The sequence below is a fragment of the Papilio xuthus genome, unplaced genomic scaffold, assembly GCF_000836235.2.
Source record: "Papilio xuthus unplaced genomic scaffold, Pxut_1.1 DF824655.1, whole genome shotgun sequence".
Classification (NCBI taxonomy): domain Eukaryota; kingdom Metazoa; phylum Arthropoda; class Insecta; order Lepidoptera; family Papilionidae; genus Papilio; species Papilio xuthus.
This window is the reverse complement of record NW_013533994.1, coordinates 5,862,742-5,878,728: the sequence shown is the minus strand read 5'-3', so window position 1 is coordinate 5,878,728 and position 15,987 is coordinate 5,862,742. Positions and strand designations below refer to the sequence as shown.

The window sequence follows — 15,987 nt, the reverse complement described above, 5'->3', positions numbered from 1 at the left end:
CCGGACTTAGCCCCAAGTGATTTTCACTTATTTCCAAAATTAAAAGAGGAAATTCGTGGAACAAAATTTCACGATAATGACGCGGTTATAGCTGCCGTAGAGGACTTTTTCGAGAGTCAAGAAAAATATTTTTTTTTCACAAGGAATAAGGAAGTTAGAAACGCGTTATTCTAAATGCATTGCATTGGAGGGAGATTATGTAGAAAAATAAAATATTATTATTTGCATTTTTTAATATTGATTCCAAGAATTTTTTTTTGATTCACCCTCGTAATCTGTATATAGTTATCCTTGTGTAACTTACTGCCTTACCAATATTATAAATGCGAAAGTAACTCTGTCTGTCTGTCTGTCCGTCTTTCACGCACAAAGTGTTAAACCGAAAAAAAAAAAAAAAAAAGGAGGATGGAAATTGAAAGTATGGTAATTTTGTAATGCTAGAAGATTGATTGTTTTTAGGAAGTTAATTTGATATTATAAATAAATATGACATTTAATATTTATAAAAATGTTACTGTTGGCGCCAATTCGCCGATGCGCTGAGCGCCTGGAATTTTACTCGAGCAATGTTTTTTGATCAAGTAGGGAAGTACCCTACACAACCTAAGATTTTTAATTATGCTTCCCAATTTTAATGTAACCTCTTTTACTTGTCTGTACTCGTTGAACGCTTGCCGAATAAACATCTCATTCCTCTCTGGCAAATATCATTTTAACCTTCCGTAGTTTTCGGCCTAATAACTTTCACATGGTCCTTCGAGCCGGATTATATTGTTAAATAACCAGTGGAGTTAATTATTTCTGCGGATTTCGTCGATTTCTACGGATTTAACGAAGATCTTGAAGAAGACATCAGTTCGTCCAGAGGTCGTGTGAAGGACATCTTGAGAACAAATAAACGGACGAACATACTCAACACCGCACAGTGTTTAATGGAAATGTATTAATATTTCGTACATTAGTGCTGCGTTGTTTAGTTTACTTTAAGATTATTTTTGTAATTTTTCAGATTTTTGCCGTTTTCCATATACCATGGCTGAGGAAAGGGAATTAATTAAAAAGCGAGCGAGTTATAAAGGTCGCTTAACTGTATTTAGTAATTACATCAGCGATTTAAAGGAGCCTTTAACTTCGTCCCAGGTTAGCGAATTGAAGACACGTGTAAGTAAAATTGATATTTTATACACCAATTACGATGAGGTCCAACTACGTTTAGAGTGTTTAGCCGACGATATTGACACGCAAATTAGCGAACGAACCGATTTCGAGTCGATATATTTTAAAATTGTCGCAAAGGCGCAAGATTTAATAGTGCGTCATGAAAATAGTGAACACGTCAATAGTGAGCGCGCACTAAGTTGCAGTAGTTCACAACGCAACAATAATATTGTAAAGCTGCCTACCAGTTACCTAAATTTAGTGGCTCATATGATAATTGGCTTGAGTTTAGAGACACTTTTTCTAGTTTAATACACTCGAACGATAGTATAGACATTATAAATAAGTTTCATTATCTCCGTGCGTCGCTCGAAGGGACGGCCGCTATTGTTATTCAATCTATTGAATTTTCAGCCGGTAATTACTTAATTGCTTGGAATTTGTTATGCGACCGGTTTGATAACAAAAGGCTATTGATACAAAATCATGTTGCTGCTATATTTAACATTGAGACAATTTCTAAAGAGTCGACATTTATTTTAAAGCATACAATTGATACGATAAATAAAAATATTAGATCTTTAGAATCGTTAGGAGAACCTGTAAGTTATTGGGATACGTTATTAATATACATAATTAGTCATAAATTAGATTCAAAAACGTATCGTGAGTGGGAGGAGTACAAAGGTAGGTTGGACTGTGATACTGCTATTTCATTTAAATTATTTCTAACATTTTTACGAAACCGTGCAGACTTGTTAGAAACTTTAGAGTTATCTCGCTGTTCTCAACCTACACAAAAAAGGACAAGTAATATTAAGAGTATGGTGTCGATTGCACAAAGTCCAAAAATTCAAGGTCATGAGAAGACTTCGTTACAGCTATGTCCTAATTGTAAATGCGAACACAAATTATTCAATTGCCCTAAGTTTTTAGAACTTACATGCGAACAGCGCTTGGAACTTGTGCCTAAATTAAAAGTTTGTTTTAATTGTTTGCGGTCTGGTCACTATGCAAACAATTGCAGATCTAACGGTTGCAAAATATGCAAAAAGCGACATAATGTTTTAATTCACATTCCAGATCTGAAGTATAAGTCAACAGCTAATGTATGTTCTAACACTGAGGACCGCTTCGCACATTCTTCCGCAACCCCGACACTATGCAGTGACGAGCCCTCCGGTAATGTCACGTTGTCTGCCCAACTTTCTACCTATTTACCCAACAGAACACAGGTACTCTTAGCCACTTCCCTTATAAAAATTGTCGACAACCGCGGCGGTGAGCGCATCGCCCGCGCAGTTCTCGATAGCGGTAGCACTTCATGCCTTATTAGTGAACGATTGAAACAATCGTTAAATTTACCTACAGTTGAGGTAAACGAGTCACTATTGGGTATAAATAATTCAAAATCGCATATAGGCGAAATGTGTTGTTTACCCATTAAATCTTTAAATGAAAACTTTTCGACAAGGATTTTCTGTTTTGTTTTGCCGAATATTACTGACGATGTGCCCAGTCAGCAAATAGTTTTAAAAGACTTAAATTTACCTAGCAACCTTTCTTTAGCGGATCCCAACTTCCACACTCCATCTTCGGTGGATTTAATTATTGGTGCGGATGTGTTTTGGGATCTATTAGGGCTACGTAAAATTAGTTTAGGAGCCGGGAAGCCCGTGCTATTTGAATCTAGTCTAGGGTGGCTAGTTTCAGGTCCTTTGTATAATAGTGGCCAAGCATGCTCGACTTCTGACTTTAAGTCCAATTTCGTGTCGGTAAAATCAAATAATGATGTTTCTTCGTGCAATGATTCCAGTGATGACATTCAAACCCTATTAACGCGGTTTTGGCACCTCGAGGAGGTCAGCCCTCAGGCTTCATCTTTCTCCAAAGAAGAGAAAAAAGAACATTTCATTAAAAATACATCTCGTCAGTCAGACGGTCGGTTCTGTGTCAGGTTGCCACTGACACAGTCACCTGATGTATTAGGCGGCTCGCTGCAGCGCGCCAAACATTGTTTATTTTCTCTTGAGAGAAAATTCAAAGGGCAACCCGAGTTTAGAAATAATTATATTAAATTTATGCCCGAATGTTTATTTTATCCGCTAGGTTTCTCAGCTCCCTGCATTATTTCCATTAAAATATTAAAGCAAAGATTATGGCTTCTTAAGCTTTCGTGGGACGACCCACTGCCTATTGAAATTATTAAATCATGGCAAATAATAGCAGACATCTTGCCCCTACTAAGTTCTTTACGAGTTCCTCGTCTTATACTTTGCAATCGTTACGACTCAATTGACTTGCATAATTTTTGTGACGCATCGCAAGCAGCCTACGGTGCATGTTTTTACGTTCGCAGCACGAGTTATAATGCTGTTTTGGTGCGGTTGCTTTCAGCTAAAAGTCGCGTGGCGCCTATAAAGCCCACCACGATCCCGAGACTCGAGCTGTGCGCTGCGCTCGTTGGAGGTCGCCTGTACAAAAAGGTGTTGAGTTCTCTGCTAGTGCAAGTAAGATCAGTAACCTTTTGGACAGACTCCACTATCGTCTTAGGCTGGTTAAAAATGTTGCCAAGTAAACTGCAACCATTTGTGCGCAACCGTGTAGCCGAGATAGTAAATAAGACCAGTTAGCACGCTTGGCGTCATGTCCCTACTGACTTAAACCCAGCAGATTACGTCTCGCGCGGTGTCACCATTGATAAAATTAACAATCTCGATATGTGGTGGTCAGGCCCTCAGTTTAAAAAAATGATATTTCTTCTTGGCCAAAGAATATAACGCTGAATGAGCGATTACCTGAAACGCGCACTGAAATTACTTTAATTATTAATAACTCGAATATGGCTTTAATTAATTTCGAACGTTTTTCTAAATTTATAATATTACAGCGCACTATGGTTTATGTTTTAAGATTCATTAATATTTGCAAAAAACAGCGTCCATCAACACATTTTTTGAATAATGATGAACTTCAAAATTCCTTAAATGTTTTAATAAAATTATCACAAGTCGAGTCATTTCATGAATATAATATTTTATTGCAAAATAAGCGCTTGCCCGCAAAGAATCAACTTTTAAAATTTAGTCCATTTTTAGACAATAACAATGTAATGCGGGTCGGCGGTCGATTAGATAATTCATTGTTTTCTTATGAAAAGAAGCATCCTATTTTATTACAGTCCACTCATCGTTTAACAAAATTAATATTTGAATATATGCATGTAAAACTTTTACATGCTGGCCCTCGTTTATTATTGAGTTCATTGAGAGAAACTTACTGGCCAATCGGTGGTTTAAATTTAGCTAAACGAACTTTTCGTAATTGTCATTTATGTTGTCGATTTAAAGGAAAGGTAGTGAATCCTATAATGGGTAACTTGCCGCAGCGACGTGTGACAGCGAGTGGTTGTCCCTTCGAGATCGTCGGAGTCGACTACGCCGGACCTATCATGTCAGCCAGTCGTCAAGGTTGCGGCTGCAAACTTGTCAAAGTTTATATTATTGTTTTCGTGTGTTTCGCAACTAAAGCCATGCACATTGAGTTAGTAGATAATTTGACTAGTAATAATTTTATGTCGGCTCTTCGTCGTTTTATGTCACGTCGCGGCAAACCTAAACACATTTATTCCGATAACGGGACCTCATTCGTAGGTGCGTATAATGAAATCGGTCGTTTTATTAAAAGCAGTCTCAATTCGCTACCTGGTGACCTCGCTCCTGACTACATTAATTTTCACTTTTTACCTCCTCACGCCCCTCATTTCGGTGGTATATGGGAAGCAGGCGTTAAATCTGTAAAGTTCCATCTTAAAAGAATTCTTGGTAATTGTAACCTCACATACGAGGAATTAAACACTGTGTTGGTCCAAATCGAAGCAGTTCTCAACTCTCGTCCGCTTACGCCACTCTCAGCAGATCCTAGTGACCTGCTGCCGTTGACGCCGGGACATTTCCTCATCGGCCGCCCTCTCACTGCGCTGCCGGCTGGCTGCTACGAGCATCATGCCACTGGAAGACTGAGCCGATATCAACACCTGGAGCACCTCCGCCAACACTTCTGGAGCAGATGGAGCAAGGAGTATATCTCAGAACTTCAGTTGAGGACGAAATGGCGCTCTAATCTCAACCCATTGCAGGAAGGTGTTCTGGTCATCTTGAAGGAAGACAACCTACCGCCGCTCAAATGGCGGCTGGGTCGAGTCGTGGCAGTCCATCCCGGAGCGGACGGAGTATCCCGCGTGGCCGATGTGCGGACTGCGACAGGTGTCGTGCGCCGCGCATTCAGCAAGATCTGCCCGCTGCCTCATGACGACAACTAGTTCTGTTGAAGGACGAGCCTTCAACGCCCGGGGGCATGTTGGCGCCAATTCGCCGATGCGCTGAGCGCCTGGAATTTTACTCGAGCAATGTTTTTTGATCAAGTAGGGAAGTACCCTACACAACCTAAGATTTTTAATTATGCTTCCCAATTTTAATGTAACCTCTTTTACTTGTCTGTACTCGTTGAACGCTTGCCGAATAAACATCTCATTCCTCTCTGGCAAATATCATTTTAACCTTCCGTAGTTTTCGGCCTAATAACTTTCACAGTTACCCTCAAGGGTGCAAAATAATCACAGCTTAGTCTCAAATAAACTTAGTATAAGGTGCTCGTCGAAATGTTGAGCAATGCCAAGCGGCCATAGATAAATAATAACTGGAAATAGGCGTTTGCTCGTTTGCCATCTGATGATCATGAGAAGAATCATTATAATGTTATATTAGTAACAACTATGTGTTTGTGTGTTTGTGTGTGTGAATCATACGAATATGTATAAACTAATTATCACGAGGTGAAACAATAATTTCTAGGTCGTTAATTACAACATTTATCTTTGACCTAATTATTATTTTGAAGGATGGATTACCTAATGAAATCTATAATAGATAACTTATAATCGATTTCATAATATCCTGGACATAAATCCGATTAGATACTGGGTTTCCATAAATGGTGAGGAAAGACCCTAGCGGAGCCAGTAACCAACCAAACCTGAAAAATAACCATGAAGTTGTTAATATTGACCTGTCTACTTTCCGCAGTCGTGGCCGAAGAGTCTATACAAGTAGACTATCATCGGAGCGTCGGTATTCCTCTAGCGGAGGCAATCAGGCGAGCAGAGACCGCGTTAGACTTTGACGGAGTGAGAATAGTCGGCGGCTCCCCGGCCGCGCTGGGCGCATACCCGCATCTTGTAAGTATTTTTCATAGGGAAGTTGGCGGGCTAAAACTTGACGAGTATCATAAATATGCACTTAATGCTGCTTAAAAACGACATAAATGCAAACGTGCAAGTATTAGCTAAAGCCGTATCGAACATGGATAATATTTTAACTCGGGCACTTCGCTCACATGCGCATAAACATTATAAAATCCCACCTTTATTGCAATGTCTTCACTAAACTAAATTGTCCTATATATTAATTAAAAAAAAAAGGGGGACATTCCAATTTTAGTAATATGTATAAACTAGCTTTTGCCGGCGACTTGGTCCTCGCGAAATGCTACTACATTTGTGTTCTTCCAGATTATGTTTTACATCCCAAATTACATCGAGATCCACGCTACCGTCCTGGAGTTACCTTCTTACTAACATCCATTCATTCAACGTTTAAAAACATTAGTAAAATCATTTAGTTTCTGTTGCACAGGGTGGTCTACTCATAGCTTTATCGTCCGGCGGCACATCAGTTTGTGGGTCATCGTTACTATCCAACACCCGGTTGGTGACTGCGGCGCATTGTTGGTTTGACGGCCGCAACCAAGCTAGGCAGTTCACGGTCGTGTTAGGCTCCACCAGATTGTTCTCCGGCGGCACGAGGGTTGCCACTAGCAATGTACGGACCCATGAGAGCTACCGCCCCTCCACCTTGCACAACGATGTCGCTATCATTACTATTAGCAGAGTAGAGTTTAATAGTAAGTTATTTTTTTTATCGTTTTCTCTTTTTTTTCATATTATACTAATGAAATAGAAAAAAAATACGCTTGTGTAAATAATCATAAATGATTAAGGATCAATTCATAAATACAGCTGCATAAATTAAACTGAAATGAAATCCATCCATGGTCTTTTGCGATGTGAAAAGTGCGTTCTAATAAATATTTTCTATTTCGTCAGATCATATCGCACCAGTGTCGTTGCCCACGGCGTCCCTCCTCAGCAATAACTTCGTGGGCACTTTCGCACAGGCCGCCGGCTTCGGGAAGACGAGCGATGGTAAATATCTATAAAAGGTTTTTTTTTTGCAAGAAAAGGGTTAGAAGGGGAAGTGAATTAAAATTATACTTCCGGAACGCACACTCATCAGAAGAAACTAGGAATTGCGTCGACACTTTATTGTTATTACAATGCTGTGGATGTTGATGTTTGATAAGTGTCATATTGCACAGCGGCGGGGATCACACAAGGCCAGGTGCTGAGCCACGCGTCGCTGCAAGTGATCACAAATGCGGCTTGTCAGCGCACGTACGGCTCCGGCACGGTGATCGCCTCCACGCTCTGCACCAGTGGGACGGGCAGCAGCACTTGCAGCGGGGACTCCGGCGGCCCGCTCACTGTCAACGATGCCGGACGACGCCTCCTGGTATGCTAGTAGTGCACGCTATTGTGGGTGGATGACAGATTACAAATTGATTCCTGTCTCTGCCAGGTTCATTTGATAATGTATCGTGCTATGCCAAATTGAAGTACTTATTATAATCGATTTCCGAGGCAGTGGACATGGTGCACACTTTATCTCACTTCGTGTAGTAAGTAATGTGTAATATATAATGTTCGTCCCGCTATACAGATCGGCGTGGTGTCGTTCGGATCGAGCCGCGGCTGTCAAGCAGGTCTGCCCGCGGGCTTCGCGCGCGTCACTTCCTTCGCCGGTTGGATCCAAGCTCGTCTGTAGACTGCAACCTGCAACCTACTTCTTATTGTAATTAATGATTCAAAGTGTCACTTTTCTAATCAGTTATCGAATAAATCTTTACACTTCATGATGAGATTTGTGGTGGCCGCCCTTCGCATCCCTTTACTGGTACTAAAGTACATCAATAAGTTTTATTAATTATAATCAGTCCCATTTTCGTGGACTTCCTAGAAAGGAACATCGGCGCCCAGTGCTCTGCTCTCCTCTGCGAATTACACTTTAAGAAAAACTGTGTTAAAGAATATCGTCACAAGCAAAATCAACATAATTGCGTAAATAATAAGGATCTGGCCGATAGATGTCCTGAAATAATATAACTTTCAATATGGCGCTACAAGAAATTATCGAAGAAATTGATAATTAAATAATGATATAACAAAAGCAAAGACAGACAGCGATTTACTGGTAAAATAAACTATATTTGAAGATAAGTTCTAATTAATTTACAAGCAATAAAACGAAGTATATGTCTAATACGACAAAAAAAACAACTTTTAGTTGCCATGTCATCAATATGTATAGCTCTTTACATCTGCAGTTGCATTACGGCTTCGGAGCTCTATTTTTAATATTTAATTTAGCTACAGTCTTAACATAATACGTTTTTCACATTTGGCCAGTTGTATGTCAGCGCCGATTTCGAGCGCAACCATTCATACACATCAAACATTTGCATTTATTACAGTAGTAAGAAAGTAAGATTGGAATGTATACGGCAACACTGGGGAATATGTTCATGGATAGGCTAAAAACCGTAGCATTTTGTGCCCTTTTGATTTCCGCTAACTTGGCGGTTTGGCCTTGACGGGCGTGTTGGATGACGATGGTATACTATCTTAAAAATACATATAAAATAAACTGTCATTATACAAACAGGCAGGCAATATTGAAGGCGCTTTTTTGTCGGAACTTGGAACGAAGCAAAGCTTTAATTTCCAAGCAGCGACCTGTCCATAAATATAGATGTCAATGCCACAGCCACATTTTGTCATTTATTGTGTAATGGCGTCTGTATAGTTCACAGCGGTTAACAGCTTGTTTTTTATTTTAATACTTTATATTTTATTTGTTAAATCATGAAACCAAATTTTGTTTTGTTGTGAAATAGGGGCTGTAGCAAAATGATATTTGTTCAGTGGCTTTGTGAAGTGTTCTTAGACAATCATACCCGTTACCTGCAACGAGTTGAAGAACCTTGCAAAAAACATTTCGGTCAGGGTGCATGTAATGTTTGTCGAATTTGAGGCATATTGTGTGATCCTATGATGACTGTTGGTCATAGCTGTGCTGATTTGTACTTACAGACAAAAAGTGATACTTAAAAGAGTATTAGGCAGTCGCGTTTGTCTTGTGCCATTGTATGCCGTTTACGTCTTTTGTGATTCGTTATTTTGTGAATCTTTTTCCGAGGCTTACAAGGTACAGTATGTGACAGATTGCATGATATCTCTGATTTAGTAGGGAACTTTTACTTGTTTCCTTTAAAAATTTCTAGCTACCCCACCGTCTATTTATATCGGAGGAGACATTAACTTTTAAAGTACTCGTGTTTGTCATGTTGTATTAAACGTGTAAGATTGGTATTTGTTAAAAGTTATGGAAGTAAAATTTAGCGATTTGTTAATTTGCTTTGTTATAAAAAGTAGCTAGTGCGCTAATGGCGACCTGACATAACGAAAGGAGTGTGAGACAAAAGGATATCTATAAAATCACTAGTTTCCAGCTGATGGTTTTTAATATGAAAATGCACCCACTACTCTTACTCCTGCAAATTAATAAATGACTTGTTTAAATTTGGAATAGTTAAAGCATTTCAAACAAAATAGTGATGGATCAAATGTTTTTGTCTACTGCAACCAATTTCTATATTCTGATTATTAGTGATATGTAAAAATGTGATGTTGCAAAAATTAACTTGTTGTATGGGTGTCAGGTGTAACTCTTGCTATCTGTGTAGTGCTTCAAAACCAAAGTTTTATCTTCAACAGCTATAAATACAATAAAAATTTATGGATGATATGCAATATTATCATTAAATATTTTGTATAATATCAACTTCACTCATGGTATATTTTTATTAATATTCTTCATAGTCAATATCTATGTTATGGAAACAACACAACAAGAGATTTAGGCCAGAATTATTTTATAATATAAGTCAAATTGTTTGTTTAACAGATGGTTGACTAGATAGTTGTCATCAGCGGGTCAGCGGCTAAGATGCAGCCGTTTGGGCGGGGCACCCTCAGACCGTGCACCTGCCTCGCCTCTATCCTTTAGTCGGCAAACCCTAACAAATGTACACATGGTAGGTACCACTTGACATATCAATTTTCTGTTAAACCCAAGCGCTTGCTATCCTATGATTAATAACTACCTATTTTATTTTTCTAAATTAGGGTCTCAAATGCATAGACATTGATAGTCTGGAAGGCTACATATTAATTTTGTTTTACTTCCGCACATAATTGCGAACAAACAATAGTATTATTATGTGTTTATAATGGTCTATAGAATTTATTCCTTTATATTATTTTCAGAGCATGGTTGAGCCCACAGACAACCTCGAGAGCAGCCATAAAGTTTTGCAAAGTCGCCTTACAAGCCTCGGTTATGACGACCTTCGCCTCGATCCTATTTCCAAAGATTTGTTAATAAAACATTTACGGGTTGAATTTCCTAGAGAGAAAGTGCCCCTCGTATTGACACCGTTGCTGTATCCGGAAGACACCCAGAGCCCACCGATGACGATGAGCTCTGCCGAGGCCATGGCGGCCGCCCTGCGCGACGCCCCTCTGGCAGAGGTCATCAAGGACATCGGTTACAGTTTTACCGCCACCCTTGAGGACTGCAAGAACAACATGTTGAACTTTGGCGGGCGAGAGCCCACCGCGACCGACGTCGCTCGAATCATTTGTATGATGGTGCGCTACCACACCACGGTGACGGACGCGCCGCAGATACAGACGCCGGGAAACTTCTGGAGAAATCACGAAGGGCCGAGGGAGACTGCGGCGCCCCCGCCCGCGGACTGCTGGAACGCAGACGTCTTCGTGCTCACGCTCAAAGAACTCGCATCCAACTTAAACTGGAAAGAAGTCATATTGCAACTCGACCAACCGGAATTCATCGTTCCCGACAGACAGGGCTTGAGCCTTTTGTTCTCAATCCTGCGCTCGGGACTGCAAAGTGCGGGCTATCCCTCCAATATATTCCCCGTAGAGTACCTGTGTCGGAGATGGACCAATCTCGAAGGTCAGATGACTTTGATATGCAATATGTTGAAACACCCCGACGTGTTCAGCCTCGCCGACTATCCGTTCCACCCGGTGTCCGTGGACATGCTGAAGTCGCCGCCGGAGGCCGACAACAAGGAGGTGGCCACGTGGCGCTGCCTGTACCTGGTGGAGCTGCTGCTGCACGCCGCGGAGCGCGGACACTACCTGCAGGTGCACGAACTCTTCGGCTTCCCTCTGCTGCATTGCCCCGACGTCTTAATGCTCGTCTTGATTCAAATAAACGCACCGATCACGGCCTTCCGACAAGAACTATTGTCTACTCTAGTACCGATATTCTTGGGCAACCACCCAAACTCCGGTGTGATATTGCAACGAGCGTGGCACTCACAAAACCCGAACATCAAGCCCATAATAATGCACGCTATGACCGAATGGTATATCCGCGGCGACTGCGATCAGTCCCGCCTGTCCAGGATCTTGGACGTCGCGCAGGACCTGAAGGCGTTGTCGGTGCTGCTGAACGTGCAGTCCTTGCCCTTCGTCATCGACCTGGCGTGCCTCGCCTCACGTCGGGAGTACCTGAAGCTGGATAAATGGTTGACGGACAAAATCAGAGAACATGGTGAAATTTTCGTATCCGCAATGATGAAGTTTTTACAGAGAAGATGTCCGCCGGTCTCGGGCACCGGGCCCGAGGAGCTGCCGCCCAAGGCCGCGCTGCTGTCGGCCGAGACCGTGGCCACGATGGCGACGTGTCTGCAGCTCTGCGCGCCCGGCGTGGCCCCCGACCTGCAGGACGCGCTCTACGCCGTGGCGGCGCACTGCCAGGCCTGGCTCCTGGCCAAGGCGCGCCTCTCCGCGCCGGCCCCCTCCCGCCCTCCCTTCAACGCGCCCTTCAACTCCGCTTTCACCTCCGCCTTCACCCCCGCCTTCACCTCCGCCTTCACCCCCCACGTCGACTCCATGGCGAACCTCAGCACCGGTGTCGCCGGTATGGCATTGGCCATGCCGACGGACACCGCATTCGGCTTGTCCGGCGCCCTGGGTCCGGTCGCGCCCTCGCCGGGATCGCCTTCACGACTGTTAGGGCCGGGGCCCAACAGCCCCTATCCGATGATGGCGCTTCCGCACAACGCCAACATCACCAACATGGCCGCATTCACGCGATTGTCGCAAGTCCCGTCGGTGGACAAGTTTCGGTTGCCGGATCAGATCAATCTGCCCGAAATAATGCATAGCGTTTCGAAGAAAGTCGAAGACGAAGCGAATGGCTACTTTCAACGGATATACAATCATCCGCCCCACCCGTCCCTCTCCATAGACGAGGTGCTGGATATGCTCAAGAAGTTTCAAGAGTCACCGAATAAAAGGGAGCGGGAAGTGTTTTCGTGCATGCTGCGAAACCTGTTCGAGGAATACAAGTTCTTCCCCGAATATCCCGATAAGGAGCTTCACATAACCGCGCAGCTGTTCGGCGGCATCATCGAGAGGGGCCTGGTGCCGACCTACGTGTCCCTGGGTCTGGCGCTGCGCTTCGTGCTGGACGCGCTCCGCAAGCCCTCCGGCTCCAAGATGTACTACTTCGGTGTCACCGCCTTGGACAGGTTCAAGGCGCGCCTCAAGGACTACCACAAGTACTGCGAGCACGTCCGCGCCATTCCGCACTTCGGAGACTTTCCTCCGCACCTGGCCGACTACGTGGAGTACGGGCTGCAGGGTCGCGACCCGCCCGCCGCCCCGCTCGCCGCCCCGCTCGCACCACCGCCCGCCGCCAGGTACGCTCACCACCTAGTTATAAATATTTGGTAACGGTTCCGATGTCCGCGACACATTTACGGAACGTGATCTCTGCTAGTACGGGCATTTGACTATATTCAAATATGTAAATTTAAACCTAAGGACGATTTTAATTAAAGTGTGGCCAACGAAATAAAACAAAAAGATGTCTGGGAACTTTTTATAGTATGATGTGGGTAACGCGCAAGCGCCCACTGGAATTCGACAAAATAGAGAATTGACGCTGCTCACCAGACATTGTTACGTGTTCCTTGTACAGGTCGGCGGCGGTGGCGGCGGCGGCGGCGGGAGCGACAGCGGCGGCGGCAGCGGCAGCGGCGGCGGCGGCGCTGGGCGGGCTGGGAGGGCGGCCGTCCATCGCCAGCGCCAGCAACATAGACACGCTGCTGACGGCGCGGGAGCGCGAGGCGGGCCCGGCCGCGCCGCCGCGACACCTGCAGGACAAGACGGCCTTCATCTTCAACAACCTCAGCCAGCTCAACCTGAAAGCCAAGTGCGAGGAGCTGAAGGAGGTCCTGACGGAGGAGCACTACCCCTGGCTCGCGCAGTACATCGTGATGAAGCGGGCCTCCTTGGAATTCAACTTCCACGCCTTGTACTCCAACTTCCTCGACGTGTTGAAAGCTCGGGAGGTGAACAGATTGGCGATAATGGAGACTTATCGGAATATAAAAGTGTTGTTGCGTTCCGATAAAAGTATAGCCAACTTCGGCGACCGCTCGCTCTTGAAGAACCTCGGCCACTGGCTGGGCATGCTGACGCTGGCGCGCAACGCTCCGGTGCTGCACCGCGACATCGACCTCAAAGCGCTGCTGCTGGAGGCGTACCGCAAGGGCCAGCACGAGCTGCTCTACGTCGTGCCCTTCGTCGCCAAGATCCTCGAGGCCTGCGCCAGGAGCCTCATATTCAGGCCGCCGAACCCCTGGACGATGTCCTTGATGAACGTCCTCGCCGAACTCAACCAGGAACCCGATCTAAAGTTGAATTTAAAATTTGAAATAGAAGTGCTGTGTAAAAATCTGGGCTTGGAACTGTCAGAGTTGAAACCCACGTTATACTTGAAGGACTCTGAAAAGCACAAGGTTATAGAGCTCCAGCTCTCGCAGCCGAAGCCGAGCGCGGAGGCCTGCCAGCAGCCGCCGCCCGAGCCCGCGCCTGCGCCCGCGCCGGCGCCACCGGGGCCCTGCCCCGACGCCCCGCTCGACATCCCGGAGCCTCGATTTAGTTACGTGGATGTAAACGTTACTTCGACGACGGCATTCGGACAGAACATCACCTTCAATCCTCAAATACTTTTATTCCAAAACTACCCCCACTTGAAGCAGTTCGTCCGACCGGCCGTGGAAAGGTCCATTCAGGAATGGATCCACCCGGTGGTGGACCGCGCCATCAGCTACGCGCTGACTGCGTGCGAGCACGTGGTCCGGAAGGACTTCGCCCTGGAGCCGGACGAGGCGCGCCTGCGCTCCTCCGCCCACCACATGATGCGCAGCCTCACCGCCGCCATGGCCATGATCACCTGCCGCGACCAGCTCGCCGCCACCATCGCCGGCAACCTGAAGGCCACCTTCCTGAGCGCGCTGCTGCCGGCCCCGCCCGCGCCGCACGCACCGCACGCGCACCAGGTACTTGATTTAACGGTTCGCCTCACCATTATCGTGTAAATTGTTAGTTAACATAACACAATGCATTACAGCACATAATCGAGAGCGCTGCGGCCGTGCTGGCCACGGAGAACATGGAGCTGGCGTGCGCCTACATTCAGAAAACCGCCGTGGAGAAGGCCCTGCCCGAGCTGGATAAGCGACTCATGAACGACTACGAGATTAGAAAGCAGGCTCGGCTCGAAAACCGACTCTACTACGACCCGATGGTACTGTCATATCAAACTGAGAACCTTCCAGAGAGAGTGAGGCCGAGAATGGGGGGGCCGACTGAGACGCAAATGGCGGTCTACGAGGAGTTCGGTCGCAACATCCCGGGCTTTGCGCCCACGCGGGACTCCGCACTCCCGGCCCGCTCCTCCCCCGCGCCTTCGCCCCCGCCCCCGCCCCCACCCGGCCTGGCGCTGCCCCCTGCGGGCCTGGCGCTCCCCCCTGCGGGCCTGGCGCTCCCCCCGGCGGGTCTGGCGCTCCCCCCGGCGGGCCTGATGCTCCCCCCAGTGGGACCGGCGCAGCCGCTGGGCGGCGAGGAGGCGGCGGCGCTGGTGCGCGCGGGCGAGGCGCTGTCGAGCGCGCTGGGAGCGCACGCGTGCCCGGCGCAGGCCACCAACGTGCACTCGCTGCTGGAGTGCCTCGTGCTCGCCACCAGGAACCGGGACATCGTCTCCGCCTGCAACCTGGTGCAAAGGGTGAGCCACCACCATCCCTTGCCCTACGGGGGATGTACCCGCACGAACGATCGCCTTCATTCAAAGTGTTCAGATTACAGAAACATTGGCTGCACGTAGCGGTCACATCGAACGTCCAGTAAATAATTAGGGTGCTATCGATGTTTTGATAAAATTAGAAACGATGCGTTCAATCAGTCGTGACTTCGATAAACAATAATTAGTAATCAAATGTTGTGAGATTAAAAAAAAAACCTTTTATAAATAAAAGCCAGTTTCTTCACTAAAGGTTGCTAACTTTCTTAATTATATTGAAATTTTTTAAAAGCAATTTAGCAGGCAATATGGCGTGCGATCCGTAACGCGAGGGGTTCCGTGTCGCAGGCGGTGGAGGGCCTGCTGGAGAGCGGGTGCGGCGAGCCGGGCGAGCTGGCGGCGGGGTACCGCGAGCTGCACGTGCGCGTGCTGCGGCTGGCGGGCGAGGCGGGCGGCGGCGCCTGGG

The 15,987-nt window shown here is 45.8% G+C and overlaps 3 protein-coding genes across 3 annotated transcripts in view; all 3 read left to right on the top strand.

The window, feature by feature from the left end:
• The first annotated feature begins 4,528 nt into the window (after nt 1-4,528).
• LOC106127472 (uncharacterized) lies at nt 4,529-5,648 on the top strand. Its single transcript, XM_013325552.1, has one exon. It carries the CDS (start codon nt 4,529-4,531, stop codon nt 5,477-5,479), a length of 951 nt encoding a protein of 316 aa, XP_013181006.1. The 3' UTR covers nt 5,480-5,648.
• A 522-nt stretch (nt 5,649-6,170) lies between these two features.
• Nucleotides 6,171-8,177, top strand: LOC106127623 (collagenase-like). Its single transcript, XM_013325758.1, has 5 exons — nt 6,171-6,394; nt 6,852-7,119; nt 7,322-7,420; nt 7,594-7,787; nt 7,995-8,177. The coding sequence occupies exons 1-5, from the start codon at nt 6,206-6,208 to the stop codon at nt 8,097-8,099; spliced, it is 855 nt and encodes a 284-aa protein (XP_013181212.1). The 5' UTR covers nt 6,171-6,205; the 3' UTR covers nt 8,100-8,177.
• An 856-nt stretch (nt 8,178-9,033) lies between these two features.
• Nucleotides 9,034-15,987, top strand: part of LOC106127471 (CCR4-NOT transcription complex subunit 1-like) — an 11,121-nt gene continuing 4,167 nt past the window's right edge. Inside the window, exons 1-7 of the mRNA XM_013325550.1 lie at nt 9,034-9,539; nt 10,299-10,428; nt 10,661-13,164; nt 13,416-14,781; nt 14,853-15,237; nt 15,319-15,506; nt 15,870-15,987. The exon at nt 15,870-15,987 is cut by the window's right edge and continues 119 nt beyond it. Coding sequence (XP_013181004.1) covers nt 10,664-13,164; nt 13,416-14,781; nt 14,853-15,237; nt 15,319-15,506; nt 15,870-15,987 — 4,558 coding nt within the window. The 5' untranslated portion in view covers nt 9,034-9,539; nt 10,299-10,428; nt 10,661-10,663. The remainder of the gene's footprint in view (nt 9,540-10,298; nt 10,429-10,660; nt 13,165-13,415; nt 14,782-14,852; nt 15,238-15,318; nt 15,507-15,869) is intronic.

Bases quoted from the DNA above. Each gene is read 5' to 3' on its own strand.
- LOC106127623 (XM_013325758.1), top strand. From the start codon at position 6,206: ATGAAGTTGTTAATATTGACCTGTCTACTTTCCGCAGTCGTGGCCGAA. The intron at 7,120-7,321 runs GTAAGTTATTTT...CTATTTCGTCAG, and splicing joins TAGCAGAGTAGAGTTTAATA to ATCATATCGCACCAGTGTCG. The intron at 7,788-7,994 runs GTATGCTAGTAG...CCCGCTATACAG, and splicing joins ATGCCGGACGACGCCTCCTG to ATCGGCGTGGTGTCGTTCGG.
- LOC106127472 (XM_013325552.1), top strand. From the start codon at position 4,529: ATGGGTAACTTGCCGCAGCGACGTGTGACAGCGAGTGGTTGTCCCTTC.